A 20,743-nucleotide genomic window follows, 5' to 3' on the forward strand; every position below is an offset into this window, starting at 1 on the left:
AACTTTTTAGCCCAAATAAATCAGTTCTTCAAAATGTGACAGCACAGAGATATTTGTTTTTCAAACTAAGCGCAGCAAAATTTTAAATTTTCTGAATATATCATTTAAGTTTTACATAGGAGATTTAAATAGACCAAATAAATACAATATTTATTAGTACATCTCTGTGCCTTTCATGTATCCTGACCTCTTCAAAGACTGAAAACACCTTTTACATTTTTCAGTATCGTAGATCCCACAGTTTACTCTGTTGCCATTCCTCAATGACAATGTTCTATTTATGAGAAGTAACACATGAAGTTACCCCAAGTATTCCAAGAGAAAAAATAAAAGGAAACCTTTCAAAGCCAAGTATCAGCACAGAAAATTTAATATACTTGATTTGCTGAAAACCACCTTAATTATGACTGATATGTTGAAAAATGCCTTAATTTCTCTACATTAGCAGTACTTTTGAATGTTTAGTTATATTTTTGGCTACAGTCAAAGAGCTTATAGAGCAAAATCACATACCAGACAGGTAATTCTCTCCTTCTTCTAAAAAGAAGGTGGCTACCCATTTGAACTATCAGTTAGAAATTTAAATTCATTAACTCCCATAACAGAGAATCGGTGCAATGTATTTCATCTGTCTGAAGTACAGGATTGTGGCATTTCCTAGCATTTTTCCAACAGAACATTAAATAATGGAAGTGTGTCAAAACACACAATCTTGTGGGGAAAAGAAAAAGTCCGAAAGCAGGTTTTTTTTTTGGTGTTTTTTTTTTTTTGTGGTTTATTATTATTACCATTATCATTGTTGTTGTTATTATTATTTTATTTTTATGGCTTGTTTTTGAGCTTAGTACAGTCTTCCAGATTCAAGATTGGTCTGACTAGAGATACCTGTCAAGAAACAAGTTTCCTTAAGAGAACACTTGTTAAATTTTGGTACCTTATATCACAACAGTTCAAGACATTATCTTTTTAGTCAACAGTACCTTAGTTTAGCTGTCTAGGCTGTTCTTGCTGATAAGTGAATGCAGAACTACTTTATTACAGGCTACTTTCTGCTGTGGTTCACAGGGATCAGAAATAACTTTGCTAATATATTACCACTTGAAATCCTTTTCATCTAGTGGATTTAGCAGCAATTCCTTCTGGTAGTCAATTAATTGATTTATAGGGATGGGAGGTTTGTTTGTAAAACACATAACCAGGTATAAACTAGTGACATCACAACACCAAACAACAGAGAAGTTCTTTGTGGTGACGTGCCTCAGGGGAGACAAAGAATTAATTGTCCCACCCCAAACCCCTTGTGAAGGGCAGCCCAGGTGCTCTGATTGGGTTTGAGTCCCTGGGGGGTTCTCCCTTGGTGTGCTTCTACTGGTCCCTGACCCTGAACTCCACCCTCAAAGGTGGAAACCCTTAAGAGCTCTGTCCCTCAAAAACCCCTGCTGTGCTCTGTTCGGGGCTCTCTGTTCTGGACCTGAGTTTGTTCCCATGATGAATAAATGGTTTCATGAGCCGGGAGCCTGTCTCGTTGGTGTTACATGCTGGTCCCCAGAATCCTCCTGCTTCCCTGGACAAGATCCTGAGGTTGCTGACTGCAACAGTTCTTGTCACTATTCCATACTGTGATTCACATTCCAACATACAGATATATCTTCTATCTGTGTAACCTTCCTGTACACCCTTTCACCATCAGAGAGTCAAAAAGCAAGGCAGATATTTTTCTACAAAATAATGCAGTGACACAGACTGAAACAGTGGTACATGCCCAAGAAATATTATTGACATGGAAGAGAATACAATCATCTAAACCATAGGTAATTTTCAATTCCAATGACTGCCATAAATCTCAAGACAAAACTCCACATGATAATGTTTATTTTTTGCACTCCTCTTTTCAGAACAGAAAATATAACTAGCCTCTAATACCCAAAAGACAGAACTGGCATATAGCAATAAAACCAATGAAGAGTGATGTCATAATTTTTATAAAATCTCTACCACTCAAGAGCTATTAGTCCAGTGATGAGAGATATCATAAGCTGAATGCATGCCTTAATTTAAATCAAGAACCAGCGAATGCCTTTGGCAGGGAAAGATCAGTACTTGATAAAGGAACAGCCAATTTAGACACCTTCAGCAAGGAGAAAGCTGCCTAAAAGCAGCTGATTTTAATGTCTCTCTTTGGAATTCATGCAATTGTTGCTGTTGAGCCAAAGGAGGTAGAAAAATAGACCAGTTGTTTGCATTAACTGAAATATTAACCATCTCCTAATGTATAAAAAGGCAGTGAAAGCAAAATCTCTGACACTCAGCCCACAAAAATTTACATTAAATTCCCAAACCTGTCTTATTACCATCAAACAGACCATCACACTGAAGGTCTTTTTACCATGAAAATTTCTAATATTTTGGTTTTAATCATCCAAAACTGAGTGCCTCTATCTATACCCAGTTATGCCCTGAAATAATCTCACATCAGGTTTTACATAAAACCAAAAAAACTGGTATATAAATTTTAAAACCCTAGGGCTCTTACTAATCCTTTAAAAATTCTACAATAACACATCTTCTCCACAATTCATTTGTCTATAACTCTTCCATGCCACACTGTAACTCCACATGCAGACTGACAACAATAAAAGGAGACATATTGGAAAACCACCATCCACAGTAAAGACTGAAAGTGGAGAATAAAATGAGCAATTAAATTATATTAAATTTGTCATAGGAAAGCTTACAGAAGTATACTCAGACATGAAGAAATGGTTATCATTCTATGCAATGTGCATTTGTGAACTAAATTATTCATGTACCAGCTATGAAACATTTGTAAGAAAAAACAAACCAGTAAATCATAGTATTCTTTTCCAGGCTACACTTGCCTACCTGTTCTTTGACTGAAGCTAGAATGGCAGAGGTTGTCTCAGTTTCAGAGCCATCACCATTGGATGTGTTCAACACAGGACTAAGGGAACTTGTCTTGTCAGAAGACGAGGGCTGGTCTGGAACAGGCATAGTTTCTGCAGTTCATGGAAAGATAAAACAATGGGTTTGTTATCATAAACCTGATAAATATCAGACTCATTTACATATAAGAATAATAACACTCATTTATGGTAAAAATTATAGAATATGCTTCTGTTCTGTACTGAACAATATATCACTTACTTAAAACATAAACAATTTCTGAATTAAGAAAAAAAAAATCTATTTATCTCCCATATTTATTGTTTAATATTAATTAATATTAACATTTAATAATAAAATAATTTTAATAATAAAATATTAATTTATCTTACTTTTAAATAGTTACTATCAGTACATTTGAGAGGATTCAAATCATTTATAGCTTTGATTTTTGTATAGTATTCCAGTGGGAGTATGCAGCATAAAACTATAGTATCATGAAAGTAATGAATCATGAAATGCTTTTCAAGCAGAAAATCAACAAATGATACATGAGAGAAATATAATCTAGTGTTTACTTGCTAACACACATGTTTATTTAATAATTATTATATTTTAAACCTAGGCAACTTTCACACTCTTTCTTCTAGTCCAGAAGATGATTTTGACATTTTATCTGTGTATTTTTATGAAAAACAGCACACCTGTGGAGAGGCAACTTGCATGATTATGCACAGGCATGACAGGATAAAATCATGTTCATGTAGGACCTGGCCAGAATTATTCTGTGCAAGAGAAGTGGCCCACAGGCTGCCAGCTGCATGGGCCTCCTAAAGAGCAGTGGGGATATTCAGAACAGTCACCACTTGCATCAGAAGCAAAACTCCTACCTTGGCTCTATTCTAATAAATTATATAATAATAGAGCTTTTTCTGGAAGAAGTGAGAAGACTGAAAACAGTAGGAAAGGGTAGTTGGTAAAAGAAAGTATAAAATTCAACAGCCAGACCAAGCATCTCTGCATCAGTCTGCCATTAGAAATTAGAGCTCTAAAACGAAGATGACATCCTATAAAGCTTTGTCTCTGAGGCCACAGGGCTGCCCAAGAAGACACAGTTAGTCCAGCAGGGTAGCATTTTTCCAAAGCTTCCTGAAGCTCAAGACACTGGTATACATATGCAAGACAAAACTACAAAACTACAGCAGCATGAGGCTCGAATTGCATCCCGAGACTGCACTGGGCTGGGACGAAACACCAGAGCTGTGAATGAGTCGCCTGGCGAAATGTTTTCAGGCACACTGTCTGAGAGCAGCTCCCCTGCTGCATTCTGCTTTCCCTGCAGTGGTGAGGAAGCTCTCTGGGAAAAGCCCTTTGTCTGCTCAGCTCATCCCCACGCTCCCCCACGGCTGCCTGACCCCTGCCCCCCGGCGGGGAGGCTCTGCTGAATCGGCTGTTTCATAAACACTCGCCCGAGGAGGTAAAACCCAGCTAAATAAACGAGACTGGGAGTCCAGAACTACACAAAATGCTTGCCCTAGCACAAACGCTCGAAAATATTTAAAGTGTATTTGAGAGGGACTACCAGGTTGCATGGCCAACGGGGAAGCCCCTCTGTGACCAAAAAGATGCTACTGGTACAACAACAGCTTATATGAGTTCAAAACATGAGACACAGGCAGCAAATGCCTGCTACTCTTGTTAACTTCTTTTAGGGCTATATTCAATCTCGGTGAAGTTTAATTTTTAGGCTATAAGCTTTTAAAACTTTGTTTTCAATAAAAAAAACACTTCAACAACTGCTTTAGTAATCGACATTTGCAAGCATCAGTTTAAATGGGAAAAAAAATCTGATTAGAAAATTAACTACTGTCATAAATTGTACTTGCTTCAAATAGGCTCAATATCTAGACAGAAGCTAACATTCTGCAACCATTGCATGTTTCCATAATTTTTGTTTGGTTTTTAAAAAAATACAGATATCAAAAGAGGGGGGAAGAAAAAATAAAAAAGGCATGCTGCATGTCTTCTTCATCTAGAAGCAGAGAAATCAAAATAAATGTCCCTGACATTAAAAAAGAGTGTTTTTTGCCCCTATTAAAATATTTCTTCTGGACAGAGAATGTAATTTCTAACATCTATCATGACTTCAGTTTACTACTACAGTTCTTCAAGGGGAAAGATTGCAGCCAACAGCACTTAGTAGGCCAGTATCCCTGGATCTACAGCTCTGTGATATCCAGCTGAACTGTTAACATTATAGACTCTAACCGTTATTTTTTCATTACTTACATTTGTATGAGAAATACCATACAAGGAAACACAAAACAAATTTTCACAAGCAACAGAGACACTACCGTACTGAAGGTAGTTAGATTAAAATATATGTATATGATTCAACAATATGGAACAGTGCTTCAACAACAAACACCAACACAGCAAGCGCTCACATTTGCACATCTGTTCAGAGATGAACTTTTAATTTAGCTCAGTCTTCAGCATAAGAAATTGGGCATTCTGAGGTTTCAGTGGGACTTAAAACTGCTAGTACTGTAGAATTACAAAATATATGGTTGAAATGAGCCTCTGCACCCCTAGCCCACTACCAAATCTCTAGACGAGGCAGATTTTTTTCCTGTCATTCCACATATTTAACATACAGAACCAGTCCTCCACTCAAGCTCCTCCACTGAAGCCTCTCTCACTGCAGCCTCTCTTAGCCACTTCCTTTTGCTCCAGGCTCCACTGGCCTTACCAGTAGAAAATCTGCTTTGCTGTTTAATATACATTTAATCTCCCTGTTTCCTCCACTGTTCAGCATGGGCACAAAAAAACCTAATAATTCCATCAGTTGTCTTCAGAAAAGCATTTTCCCACATAATCATAATGACCACCTTCTTCTCTGGCTTCCCTTTCCAATTATTTTCATTTTTCATCATAAAGTAAGTTGGCTGATAGGCTTTTAACCCACACTTCTGGGAACTTTGCAGCAGAAACAAAGGGAAAATTAGAGGGAATACAAGAAGAAAAATAAAAGTTAAGTATCTTAACAGAGTACACCATAGCTGAGAAACTACTAGAAGTAAATTTCCTACATTTAATTTCCACAATAGCAACACTATTTTCTATCTGTGCCACAAAAATATACATTCAATTCTATAAGTCAGAGCATATACACACTCCTGAGAGAACCAAATTAAAATCTTAGACGATCATAGACAGATGAACAGGGAAAACACTACCAGCCTTTTGGGAACATACTGGAAAGTCAGACATAAATAATTCATGGATTCCCGTACTCCAAAGTGCTGGCAAAATCCTGTCTAGAGTTTGACCCTTTAATTTTTTTTTCCTGTCCCTCTAAGAGCATCTTAAAACTTTATCTCAATTTAACGAAAAAAATCCGACAACCCTGTAAATCCAAACAAGACCATCCTCTCCCTACCGGGTGTTGGCTCTGCGGAGCGGCCGGGGCTGCCCGGCCCGGCCCGGCCCCAGGCGGTACCGGCGGCTGCAGCGGCCCCAGGGCTGGGCCCGGCTGAGCCCCTCAGCCCCGGGGAAAGCCTGGCCAAGGGAGGGCAAAACGCTGCCCGGCAGCCAGGGCTGAGCCAGGGGAACCGAGCCACAAACAGCCCTGCGAGCCCCGGGGGGACAGCGGGAGCGGGGCCGGGGCCTGCAGAGACCCGACAGGGATGGGCCTGCGGCCAGGGAGAGACCCCGGCCGGGCTGGGCTTTCCCTGCGGCCACTGGGAATGCCCCACGTTGGAACAGGGATAATATGAGGAGGAAGCCCAGCAGAAAGCTGCCCAGCAGAAATGGACCTGGAAGCCATCCAGACATGATCCACGTGTGCCCACGTGTCCAAGAAAGCAAATGGAATCCTGGCCTGTATCAGCAATAGTGTGGCCAGTAGGACCTGGGAAGTGATTGTCACCCTGTACTGGGCAGTGGTGAAGGCACTACGAATCCTGTGTTCTGTTCTGGGCCCCTCACAGCAAGAAGGACATTGAGGAACTGGAGTGAGTCCAGAGTAGCTAAGGGAGCTGGGGTTATTTACCCTGGAGAAAAGAAGGCTCAGGTGAGACCTTACAATTCTACCAACTCTAACCACCTGAAATGAGGTTAGGGTTGGTCTCTTCTCCCACGTACCACTTGATAAAACAAGAGGAAACTGCCTCAAGCTGTGCCAGGAGAGGTTTAGACTGAATATTAGCAGGAATTTCTCTACCAAAAGGATTGTCAAGCATTGGAACAGGCTGCCCAGGGAACCGTAGTCATCATCCCTGGAAGTGTTTAAAACACATGTAGATGTGGTGCTTAAGGACATGGTTTAGTGGTGGACTCACAGTGCTAGGTTAACGGTTGGACTCAATGATCTCAGAGGACCATCAGTTTGTACCTCTGTGATCCAGATTTTTATGACTAGATGACACAAACATCTGGCAACAGTAATAGCATTACACTCAGAACTGGAAAAGAAAAGATGGCAAGACCACATTCCTTCTGTGACCCTTGGGATGGCAGTGGATGCTGGATGGCAGACATCCTTCATAACAGGAGGATTTCATGCCTCATCTGAGGTAACACAACCATCATAGCTAGTTCCAAGGTCAAACTGCGAAGTATGTTCAGGCTGAACTCAGATACAGTGGTGCATTCTACACCATAAATAAATCCTTAGATAAAACAAAATATTAATAGGTTTTAAAAATGCATATGAAAATGGCAATGCCAGATGTTGAGGTTTCACTTAAAAGTTTAATTTTGCACACACATTTTGCATAGGTTATGGGCAGAGCTTTACTAAACAGGAAACTAAAGAAATGTAGCCGTGAAGATGTCATTGATGAAAGCAATTTGGTGGCATAGTTCTCTATTTAGATGTTGCCACTCCTTCTGTTCTTTCTCAGATGGGGTACTTACATGTGCCTTTCAGTGATCTTATTTTTCTCCCCTACATCAGAAATAACCAAGCTTCATTCGCAGAAAAAAAAATCTAGAACTGAAGATGCAGCATCAATCCCAAAGAAGGAGGGAATGTTGCTTAAAGAGGCAGACTTTCAGTTTTAAATATTAGATTGAAGTTCTTCCAAAATTCACTTTATTAATGCTGTTTATACAGTCTAACATTTTATCACCCTTTCATGGGTAGAAAGTGCATATAGGTTAAAAAAACCCAAACCAAATCAACCAGCTCCACAATGTCTGAGAATCTACAGCAAAAGCCAAGTCAGTCGCTACACTGGCAACTGCAATTTTCAAATCATGGGAATCAGAAAATCCAAATATCTTTCTTTTATAAAAAGATATTGCAGTAAGAAACATGTACTCAGCAGTGAGTTCTTCCTGTACAATGAACCATTAATCAGTGAGAGCATTCATTATAAAAGTGTAAGTCATGCTGTCTTACTGAACAGTAATCAAATCTGGCATGTTACTGAGCTCATCTGAGAAGCAACAAATGATACTGAAGTAGCCTTGGATAAGAATCAGTCACTTAAAATAATCCAATATGCAATTATGCATCAAGAAAAACTTTTTGCTTCCTTTCCTCTACCTTAGCTGTGTAGAGATTACTGCATGACTAGCATTTAGTAATAGGCATTTCTATTGTTCCTATTAGAATTTCTCCTACCTTTTTTCTATTGTTTCAAAAATATGGGGACTTCCCATAAAATGAAATTTTTTTTTTCTTTTTACCTAAAACTATTCTTACACTTAAATTTACTATTTATGATATCTAAACTAATACCATGATATCAGAAGGGCTAATGTTGATCCAGTTTCTACTTATTTGTAATTAAAATATAAATATGTAAGTTACCCCAATGTTCTACACAGTATTTGCACAATTTCCACTTGGAATCTCTATTTCTCCCTCCATATACAAACAACATTTGCTATTTAAAAGACTACAGTTGTCAACAGTTCCAACATACCACCTTCTAACAACTGTGAGAAGCAAAAAGAAACCCAAAACAAACAAACAAACAAAAAAACTCAAAAAAACCCCGTAACACAAAAGACATAGATTTGGCATTGTATCTATGAACATGAAACCCACAAGCTTTTATGATGTTCACTGAGTCATTCTGATAAGCTAAGAATCCAGTGGATATAAATGATGAGTCAGAATGACACAGAATTAAATTGGCCTGGTCATTCTTGCAAATTATATATATTGTATATTCACAAGGTATATTAGGTGCAGATACGGACGGGAAAAAGTACCCAAAATAGTAATTCTCACTATTACGTATTGTAAAGTCAATTCAAATATTATCACATATGATGGGTAGACTAACAAATATGTTTACATTAGACTTTTGGAATAAGATTCCAACTGGAAGAATTAGAAATTGGCTCTGCTTAAGAATTTAGAAATGCAAGGAATCACTTTCAGTAGAAAAATGACCCATTATCTCTTCAGTAATCTCAATCTACAGAGATGAGTAAAGGCTGAGATAACATTGGCTCTAGACAGCAAGACACATACCTACTAATGCTGCACTGAAATTTTCTGCAATGAATCTGAATCCTTCAGTTGTGTGACAGTGAAACAGGGTAGAGAGTCTATAAATACGGGCCCTCCCTCCTCCTGCACAAAAACCCTTTGAAATTGCAGATTTCTGTTACTGTCCTATCTTAGCTGACAAGTCTGGTACAATTTGCGTCTGGGTAAGTGTTCTTAAAAATAAGTTGATAATCTCTTGAGTCAATAGTAAGATAAGAAAAAACTGCCAGAACCTGCCAAATAGCTTGAAGGCGAAAATGTCTTCTGATTGCCTAAGTAGTTATCACAACATCCTAAAGTATATATCTCCTATATCGAAATTACCAAGGCAAGAAAACATATTAATTAAAGGAGACATGATATCTTAAAGGCCTTTGGAAAGGCTTAGGCTCAGTTAGGCATCAGGGATATGTGGGATCAGTCAGCACTCTTCTTATTCTAGCTAAGCCATCACAAGGGTTTTCCAAAGAGCAAAGGCTCTGTTTTCTTTCTGGGATTGTTCTTTGCCCATAGACTCATCAATCTTCCAGCTCACTAAGACAGATGAACTTGGCTTTTGTCTTCTTTTGTGACTTCAGCTTGTTGCAGTCAGTTATTTCAACTGTACTGTATAAGTATTTAGGGCCTCTAAGGGTGTGAAAAAGAATTCTCCAACTTAAAATTTAGGCAAAGTTGGCATTCAGATTTGTTAAATCATAAAATCTCTCTTTTTTTTCCTGCATACTCTTTGCAGAAGTGTGGTACAAGATACAAAAGATCCTCACTGTCACGGTAAAGGATAAAGACAACTCTATTCTAAAACCTGACAGAAGAGAAGCTATACTGGGAAACTTCCTCCAATATTTTCCTTGACTTAGCCTATTCTAAAGTTTGAAATAAATATGAAATACCTAAAAATTCCTTCTCTTACACAGATGCCTGACTCAAAAAGGCCTTTCCTGAAACATTCCGAAGACTATAGCTCAAGAGAAAAAAGTTTTTTCCTCGTGAACTCTACTTCTGTTGTGAGTCTTGATTAAAATATCTCCATTTTCCTGCTCTTCAAAGAGGAAGCAAAATTAAGGATCTTACATGCACAATAGCCTGAGGCCTCCACAGGTTGTATCAAATATTTTCCTGCCACTATCTACATTAACCAGTGTAGGAACACTGGAAGTCATATGAATCCTGAAGTCTTGACTAGCACTTAGATCATCTGCAATGATTCCAAACTTTTTAGTTCAATATGATCCTGTTAAGTATTTTTTTGCTCAAGTATTATGTAATAAAGCAAGGCAATTTTACTTTTGACTGTAATGATTACATTTCAGGTACTTTGAATTACTTACACAGCCTGCCTCCTTAAAATGAAACAAAAATTCTAAACCATTTCCAATTATTTTAGCAGAATAACTCAAAAAGTACTTAAGAGAAAAAAGGTACAGCATTTGGTCCAAAGGACCTTGAAAAAAGGCAAAGCCAGTCTAATCTTTTGTTGTTTTTTTTCTCTCAAACCAGAGCCAGAACCACTGCTAACCAGTGCATGAAGATTTAAAGATCAGACCCAAACCACAAAGCCAGAACTGTGACAGTTCGCTGCCCCCAGCCCCCATCTCGGTCAATATATTATAGGAACTGAACATGTGATTAATCAGAACAGATAAACCACATGCTGCTTCTTTCTTAGGCATTCCATTCTTCCATTAGGATGGTGAAACCACCATCCTAATCTGTAAGGATTTACTCTAACCAGCTAGCCTGTACCATCTGAGAACTGAGCAACCTCCTAAAATTCTTAGGAAAACATTTCAGTTGGATTTAGTAATACAATCACATAGAGAAACCAGCATAAAAATTCATCCTTCTCTCATTATTTTAGACAACTCAGCACGAGGATTTACAAAAATTGATTTTAGTTTTGCTGAAAAATGTATTCATAAATCAAGCAAATTTGTTTCATTCATGGAATCCAATGAGAGGATATTGTTTGCTGCTGTTACTGAGGGAATAGGAGTTCTTACTTCAGTGACAATGCCAATATCCTCAAGCATAGAGAGCAAAATGCACATCTACAAACAAAAGCCAGAAACAGTCCTTACAATGAATTTTTAAAATATCGTATTATGTAGACACCATAGGAGTAGGTGATACTAATATAATATGGAGGGTACTTTTTTTTGCTTGTTTTTCTTTTTCATTAAATTGGTCATTTATTGCCTCAGGGTGAACTGAAAAATTAAGTGACATGTTTTGTTCACTTTCACATGGAATGGAGTTAATTTTCTTTATAGAAGCTCATATGATAATACTGTGATTAAAAAACAGCGTTTCAGCTACTGCTGAATAGTGTTTGCACAGAATTGAGTCTTCTGTGCTTCTCACTCTGCCCCTCAGCAAGGCAGGGAGGGGACACAACCAGGACAGTTGACCCCAACAGACCAAAGGCATACTCCATACCATACAATGTCATTCTTAGCATATAAACTGGAGCCAGTTTATCCAAAGTAGCTGTTGCTTGGGGACTGACAGGGCATCAGTCTGATGGTGGTGAGTGCTTTTGCATCATTTGTTACTTTCTTTTCCCTTTTACTTATTAAGTTGTCTTTATCTTGACTCACTAGAGGATTTTTCCTCACGTGTGCCTGTCCAGTTCTCTTCCCCATCCTGCTATAGTGGGTTACCAAACAAGTGGGTGAAGGTTTATCTGCTGGCGGGAGTCAAACCCTAACCACACCATGACTGAGTAATTCCTCCCAACACCACCAACAGTAATAAGAGGAAAAAGAAGTTTGTAATGAAAGAGATGGGGTCAATGGCAGAAACACCTGAGGACACATGTTCATTACAAAGAACAAAAATAGCAAAGCAAAAGCACAGCCCTATAAATCTGAGGCAAATAATTCACTAAGGTTCTTGCCAAAGTAAATTCTTTATTATTACTACTTTAAATTTAAATTTCAGGCTGATTCATGCTGACTACTCTTCATGTCTCTCATGGCTCTGAACCTGAAGAAGGCTAGACAGTTCTGATATTGGTCTAATCTCAGGACTAATCTACTTCCTCACTAATTCCTGCAGTTAAGGAGCTTACTTACATATATCATACTGAATTGCACAGATCCTCTTTGCCTCACATCTCTCCCTTATATTAGAGTTAGACAGCAGAATGCATTCTTCCAAGCCCCACTGCAACACTCTGCAATGTACTTCCAGACTGACCTTCAGAGACACAGTCTGGCAAGTAGGGCTCCACTAGGGAGCCAAGACAACAATAACTGGGGGTTTCTTTCCATGGCTGTACTCCTTAAAATAGGGGTTGGCAGATGAGCAAAAAATCTCCTCACTTTTTCACTGCATGGTGAAGTAGGGATCTGCTGAGGTAAGGACATCTGCTTTTATAAACATCTGGACAGACCTCCCCCAGACAAAGATGAGCATGACAATCAAACATTTCCTGAGTGTTTTCCTGAAGAGTGCTGTACTCCTAATGGGAACTGTAGGTTTTCATCTCCTCACTCCTTTTGTTAAACAGCCTGAGCCCCACAAAAAGTAGCAAATCCCAAATCATAACTCCTGTGTGAAGCTGGGATGTTATATTACTCTTGTTCCTCATATATGCATAATTTTAAGTTTATCCACATGAATTTTTGTCATCCATTATTTTGATCTTTTGGCTTCATAAATTCTTTACAATATTTTGAGAGTCTAGGGCATCCCCAAAAACACTGCAGAATGGGAAACTCCCTGAACAGACTTTATGACCAAGAAAGTTGGGACAAAAAAAACCCCCAGAATTTAGGTTTTTTTCTTCACTCTCTGTAGCAATTAGCATGATTTATGTGCAGACAGGATAGCTGTTAGCATAAGCCAGTAAATGGTAAACAGCTCTTTACTCTGGAGGCAAAAGCAGCTGAAATATAGTCAGCCACCTGCCCTGAAAAAGAGAATTGGTTTTGTGTGCTGAGCAGGTAGCCAAACTATGCAAACTGCCTAATGATCATCAAAAAGTGCAAAGACTCTGTATCTGGAACAGAATGTTAGCAGCGAGAGCAGCAAATGCAAATCAGAAAAGATCAAGATCTGAAAAGACTCAATACCAATGTGATATTCCCTGCCTAGTCCTATTTAATATTGCAGTAAACCAGAGTACAAAAGTGAGAGGTGAGAACTTCATGACTTTACAGCTAGATTAGGGAACACTTCACCAACATGCAGAGGACCCAAAGCACCAGAGAGTGCTCTCGGGACCCCATGACTCCACACCCAGTCAGCACACAGTCCAGCTTGAAACACTGTGCTGACCCACCTGCATTCTTTCCTTCACTTCACTGTCTCCCCTGCAGAAAAGAGGTGTGAAGCAACCATTGCACTAACCTGCCCAGATTTTCCCCTGGACCAAATAATCTCAAAATCATGTGACACTTATAATTGCATAAAAGGCTCTAGAGTTACAAAGAACCAAAGTATCTCACCAAAGATACAGTAGAAATCTAAAGGGCATCAGAGTTGAATTCAGCTCTCCCAAGAGTCAAACTTCTTTGATCTATATGATAGTATGTACAATTTAATGGAGAAAACAAACCAGAAATTCTATCAGTACAATCCCAGCCATTTTTCTGAACTGTATATAGCAGAATATTTTATGTGCTCCCAAGTATGAAATCTGGATTTTCATAGAAATAAATACCGACAGAAATTTCTGCTGAAACATCAACTAATAAAGTCCATTATAAACACAGTCAGAAAAAAAAAATTCAGTAGAGTAGAAAGCTGTTTCTAGATCTCTGCCTGCCAGAAAGCAGAGGCAGAAGTCTTTGCATTAATGGATCATTTTCTAATAAGTAGACTTTACAGACCCAAACGAAGTTGGAAAGTTTGGATTTAACTGAAATACACTTAAATCAACAATGACAATTTTTATAAGAATGTGATGACAACTGCACTTTCTTCACAGTTTGTCTGAAAGTTTGGAAATTACTAACCCGCTCATAGTTAAACCCAGGGTCTCTTCACAGTATGTGTCTTCTGTTTGACTTTCTTTCTAGACAAAAATTATACTATCCAGGAGATAGCTTATTGACAGAAAAGAATAAAAATATGTATTTTTAAGTTGTGTAAAATTGTAATTAGTCTAGCAGTTTCAGCATTCTGTCACATTAAAAGGGTATCAATTTACAGTGTTATTATCATACATATATGTTGAGCACATTCTTTAAATATATTGTTTGAGAACACATCATTTGCAAGGCTTATAATAGACTGGCTATGTTAAGTCTTCCCTTTTTCTATACATTATGCCAGATAATCTGTTGAATAGTAGTAAAAATTGAGGGGGGAAAGGTATGAACAAATCTAAACTTCTGTATAATTCTCTCAGAGGCAATTGTTTTACTGTTGTTTTACAGGGCAACTAACATCATTCCCCTGGACTTACTCAAAGTGCTTGACACTGTCCTGCATGACATTCTTGTCCCAAAATTGGAGAGACATGGATTTGATGGATGAACCAGTTGGTGGATATTGAACTGTCTGGATGACAAAGGGCTGCGGTCTTTCTCATTGTACAAGACAAGACCAGTGACCAATGGTGTCGCTCAGAGGTTGGTACTAGGGCTGATACTGTTCAGCACCTTTGTTGGTGACATGGACAGTAGGACTGAGTGTACCCTCAGCAAGTACAACACCAGGCTGTTGTGTTAGACACAGGGAGAGAAGGGGTGCCATCCAGAGGAACCTTGACAGGGTGGGAAGATGATCCAGTGCAAACATCATGAGGATCAACAAAGGTAAGTGCAAGTTTCTACACCAGGGTCATGGTAATCCCAGGCACACCAACAGGCTGGGCAGAGAAGTGGTTGAGAGCAGCCCTGTGGAGAAGGACTAGGCTGATGGTTGGTGAAAAACTCATCATGATCCAGTAGTGTGCACTCACAGCCCAGAAAGCAAATGGAATCCTGGGTTGCATCAAAAGGAGCTTGGCCAGCACGTCAAGCGAGATGATTCTGTCCCTCTATTCTGCTGTTGTGAGACCCTGCCTGTAGTAGGACAAGGGGTAATGGGTTCAGACGGAAAGAGGGGAATTTCAGGCTAGACATTAGGAAGAAATTCTTTACTATAAGGATGGTGAGACATTGGAACAGGCTGTCCAAGAAGCTTGTGGATATCTCAACCCTGGCAGTGTTCAAAGCTAGGTTGGATAAGGCCTTGAGCATTTTGGTCCAGTGGGAGGGGCATTGGGAATAGATGATCTTTAAGGTCCATTCCAACCCTTAACAGTCTGTCATTCTAAGTGCAGAAATTGTTCATTCAAATATTTTTGTTGCTAAGAGATAAAAGACAAGAAGCAGTTAAGGATTTGCTGTTGCTTAAAAATAAATTTTATCCAAACACAATCTGACTAAACTTTAGCAGGAAGGAGGCTCAGACTGATGGTTTGAACTGTATTTGTGAAGAATGTACATCATGTCTTGTTTATCCATGGCCATTTTGCCTACAAGACCACAAGTGAAAAGAAACCTCACATGACATCAACAGACTAATCAAGTGATTCATAAAACAGTAAAGTTTCACCATAACTCACCCAAAGCAATGGTCCTACAGCACTATCGGAACCTGAATCAAATTCCTTGTTTCACTGCCAGGGATGTGCTGCTTGAAGAACCACAAACTCTCCCAGAACAGAGATACTCTATCCTTTTTCAGTCAGGATAAATAGCTAAGATAACATAGCAACATAAATTGGCGTTTAATTATGATTACATTTTTTTTGCACCTACAAGTATGGGCAGGTGAACTAGCAATAGTTTTCTTTAAAAGCCAAAAACTGTGGCCTTCTTGTACAATATTATCATATCACTGTCTTTTATTAGGGCCTGTTTACTTTCACAGGACTTGTCAAGAGCACATAACAGTACAAACAAACAGTAAAACAGTACAAAATTTGCTTCCTAAATAATGGGCCCATTATTAAAGGCTATGCTAAAATATCAGAAACAATAATAAAGTTGCAGTGGCAGGGAGGAAGTTGTTGCTGCAGTTGCAGCATAGGAAGTAAGTCAGCTCTCACCTCAGTGACTTGGGTTTAAACCAGCTAGTTGCACAGAATTGAAAATCACCTGTGACTTATGTATACTTGAATTTTATTGTACACTGTGTAACTCTCTTTTCCTGAATCAAAGTTATTAGTGGTAGCAGAAAAGAAATCAATATATTCAATTCAGTACGCATCCTCCAGTGTCTACTTCTTCCATTTGTGCAGCCCTACAAAGATACATCACTCCTTTTTTTTTCCTTAAACACTCTCCTGGATTAAGAATATATCCCAGTCTTCATGCAGATCAACTTCTTTTAATCATTCTTTCTTTTCAGAATATTATTTTCAAGCATGCACTATTGTCCAAGTCTTCAACATTATTAAAGCCAAATTACTACAATGTGTAAATCTGTAAAATTGCCTTGCTGTATTAAACTGGAGCTGTGTAATAATCGTTGTCTCTCATCTTCATTGTGAGATTGATTTTAGACAGCACTGAATTCCACTGGTCTACTGGAATGGCAGCTACATCCACTCAAAGCAGATACATGCACGTGGAAAGACATTCACACAATTGCTTTAAGTTACACACATTTTCCAGTGCCAATTTTGATTGCTCATATTACCTAATTTTAACTTCCTACATACATACTTTGAATGTATATACAGCAAACTTTAATCTACTTATATCCACAGAATCTCACTTGTATTTGTGATTCTAATTACATGTTCATCCTGTCAAATTACACATAAAATTAAATTTCTTTCCCATAAAAACGTTTGCACAAGTTAACCAAATGTTGTGTTCAGAAATATACTGCCAGAGATGCATTCCATGACACTGGGGAGGAGGCCAAGGATGTGGACAGGATGTCAGGAAAGAAGGTGCCACTCGTCCCTATGCCTCTTCTTCCTTTCCCCTCCCTTGATTAAGATGAGGAGAGCTGCTTCCTGAAATGAAGCTGGTGAAGAGGGGGAAGGTGAGCAATGCAGACCTGAGACATCACAGCTTCTAGGAAAGTAGTCAGCAACAGCAGGAAGTCAAATTTTCTGGAAGCAATTTTTAAAAGCAGTTCTGGTGGAATTCCATTATGTAATGCTGGTGAGGAAGTTTCACAATTTTCTTTCTGGTTGCAGGAAGTGCTAGGAGTGTTTAGCACTTCTCATTTTAAGATCCTATTTTGAGCCACTTACACTTTCACAAGCTCACTGGGCTGAAATACTCTATCCAAGTAGCTGTCTTGTAATTAAGCACACACACTCCCCCTGTCTTTAACTGTTTGGGCATTTCCAAGACTTGTATTTCTGGACAGTATCTTTTTTCATTTGCATTATAAAAAAGTCTCTTAAGAAAGTGGAATCTCTGGAAGCATTTCTGTTCTACAGGGCACAGCAGCAAAATAATTATTTGTGCTATAGGAACATCTAAAGCCTTCAACTGCAAATGAAGATTCACTGGCCTAAGGACTGTACAAATTACAAAAGGACTAGAAAAAATATCACAAAAAGCGTAATATGTAGATCTCTACTGAATTCAGTATTGTCAATCAAGCACAGAATTTAACATATGCAGATATTTTCTGACTTCAAAATAAATTATTCACAAGGATTATTCATAAGTTATTTGATACTGTTATTTGATAAGATACTTGGGGTTTGTTAGTCCAAACATGCACAGGAAAAAAAAAAAAATCCACTGGAAGTTTACTCGTCTGTAATAAAGCCGGCAATGAGAAGCCAAGAAATTAAAAGTGACTCAAAGCTAAGGTAACTAGAAGTTCATGATCTCTCTAAAATAATTACAGAAACATTCTAAAATAGTTTAAGAAGAAAAGAATTAACTTATGATCAGCAAACATATGCAAGATTTACTGAATGAAAATACTAAACACAGTGACAGTACAAGGTTAGAAACAGCTCTTCACTGGCTGTACTCATGAGTACCTATTTCTTTTAATAGGGGTGTCGGAACTTCCCAGAGATGTTTGAATGTACAACCCCAAAAGAACAGTCATTCTAATTAATCCACTAGACTTAATGCTTATTACAGTGTTGCTCATAAAAGACAAATCTTAACAACAAAGATGGCTCTTTCCTGTCCTACACCTAAAACCCTCGGATACATTCTATATGAAGCTTATCTGGTATTGCTTTCATTGTTCAGCTGCAGGCAGTCTTTGAATTCTAAGCATTACTGCTATCACCTTTAGCCCAGGAGTTCAAATAGGGCTTTTAGAAGTGCTTATCAATTACATGAGTTTTCTATGAAGTACACACTGTTCTGCTGCTAGAAGAGTGAACTTGCTTTCAATTACTTTCCAGAAGAAAAGAAAGAAGAAATACTTCAGATTTCATCTGGTTTAATCTGCAGTAGATACAAACTCATGTCTGACTTGTCCTGAATAGGATTCATATATTGCCAAGAGAGAAGAAAAGAGGTATGTATTCAACATCAATCAGCTTTTAAGTCTATCTAGCAACCAAGAGAAAGAGGAATAAGAATAGGAAATTCCAGGATAGGTTTGGAATCTTATTTCACACACATCACTTCTAGAGTTCCCACAGTGTCCCACTGATACTATGGCAGGTTGACCTTGGCTGGATGCCAGGTGATCACCAAACTGCTCTACTACTCCCTTTCCAAGATGGACAGAGGAGAGAAAATAAGATGGGGAAAAAAAGAAATTCATTCTCTACTTCCCCTTAACAAGTAACGTTCAGCCACATCCCAGGAAGCAGGGCTTCAGCACACATAAAGTTTGCTCCAGAATACAAATATTGCAAATAATTAATGCCACATCTTCCTTCTCCTTTCCTTAGCTTTTATATCTAAGCAGATGTCATATGGTATAGAATATCCCTTTGAATATTTTGGGTCATCTAGCCTGGTTGCATCTCCTCCCAGGATCTTGCTCACCCCCAGCCCCTTGATGTGGGGAATATGGAGAGACAGCGCTGATGCTGTGCCAGTGCTGCTCAGTAGAACCCAAAACTCTGGTCTGTTAAGGTAGTGCTTTCAGTTCACAAACCAGGCAGAAACACCAATTTCATCTAGTAGTTTAGATTCGCCAATTTTTCATTTCCTGGCCAATGCACCAAATAATGTCGTGGGTTTAGCACTGGCTAAAATCACCAGGGCATTTACTCATTCCTTGCTGTGAAATATGGATTAGGAGAAGGGTAAAACAGGCTCAAAACTTAAATGGTATAAAGAAACTTTATTAACAGGACTACCAAGAATAAGAAGCATCAGAATAAAACCTCTAGAACACCTTTCCTCCCCCTGCCAAACTTCTTTCCTTTCCCAACTAACAATGTAGAGACAAAACCGGGAATATTAAAGCAGTTACAAACTATACAATAGTCCTTCATCAATCCTTGCAGGGAGAGGAGTTTTCTCTTGTCATGCCATGGAGTCTTCTCCACAAGAAACAATTTTCTCGTGGCTTTTCAGTTCCACAAATAGCAGGTGCCCGGGATAAGTTCTGCAATCATGAAATTCCTCCCATTTTCACAGCCCTCCTAGAGGTGTGTCCATGGGCCATGAACTCATGGAGTATTATTTTAAGGATGAGCTGTTCAAAGGCAAAGGTTCTCTTCATCTGTCTCTGTGATCATCTCTGGGAACAGAGGTTTTCTTCTTCTCTCCCCGGGGGCAAAGGGTCTTCATCAACTGTCATCTCTCTCTGTTCAAGCTTCTCATGGGATCACAGCTGCTCCAACATCTGCTTGGCTTCACCAATGGATGCCTCTGCTCACATCTACAGTTTTAATATTTCGTCCCCCCATACTCTCTCATGAATTAAAGGAGATATTTCAGTATATCATTGTCCATCTCTGTGGTACTACCAAAAGAATATTTCATCCCCGTTTGGCATCCTCTCGTTCTCCTTCTATCTGAGGCTTGACTCCTTCTTTTACCGAGCTTGGTGTTTTCATGTTGTCTTTCTACATCTCGTCACTCCTTTTCTGTCCCTGGAGAGAGGAACAAGGTCTTCAGGTCTCATCTGTGTAGTGAAAGGGTTAAATCTCACCCAGTGGCCACAGCAGTCATGGTGATGGATTTCAGGCCATACTGGGCCCCTCCCTCCACCCAGCAGCTGCTGGCAGGGGATGGCCGGGATGGCCTGGAGCTGCTCCCCAGTGCCTGGCAGGCCCTGGCTTGGTGGGGGCTGGAGGGGGTGGCAGGGGGAATCGTGGTGTCAGTGAGATGTCAGCAGCCATGGCCCAGCCCAACCTGCAGCCTCCATTCCCCACCCATGAGCTGTTGGGGTCCGGTCCAGCCTCCGCCAGGCTGCACAGGCCATGGGGAACAG

At 39.1% G+C, this 20,743-nt stretch overlaps 1 protein-coding gene across 2 annotated transcripts in view; it reads right to left on the minus strand.

The window, feature by feature from the left end:
- Positions 1–20,743, minus strand: part of CTNND2 (catenin delta 2) — a 712,671-nt gene that overhangs the window by 583,228 nt on the left and 108,700 nt on the right. For both annotated transcript variants that reach the window (XM_014260357.2, XM_088053661.1), the window contains exon 2: positions 2,884–3,017. In XM_014260357.2, the coding sequence (XP_014115832.2) occupies positions 2,884–3,017 (134 nt within the window). The remainder of the gene's footprint in view (positions 1–2,883; positions 3,018–20,743) is intronic.

This window comes from Pseudopodoces humilis, chromosome 1 (genome assembly GCF_049639895.1).
Source record: "Pseudopodoces humilis isolate 2021_Gansu_Grassland_sample_001 chromosome 1, ASM4963989v1, whole genome shotgun sequence".
Taxonomy (NCBI): domain Eukaryota; kingdom Metazoa; phylum Chordata; class Aves; order Passeriformes; family Paridae; genus Pseudopodoces; species Pseudopodoces humilis.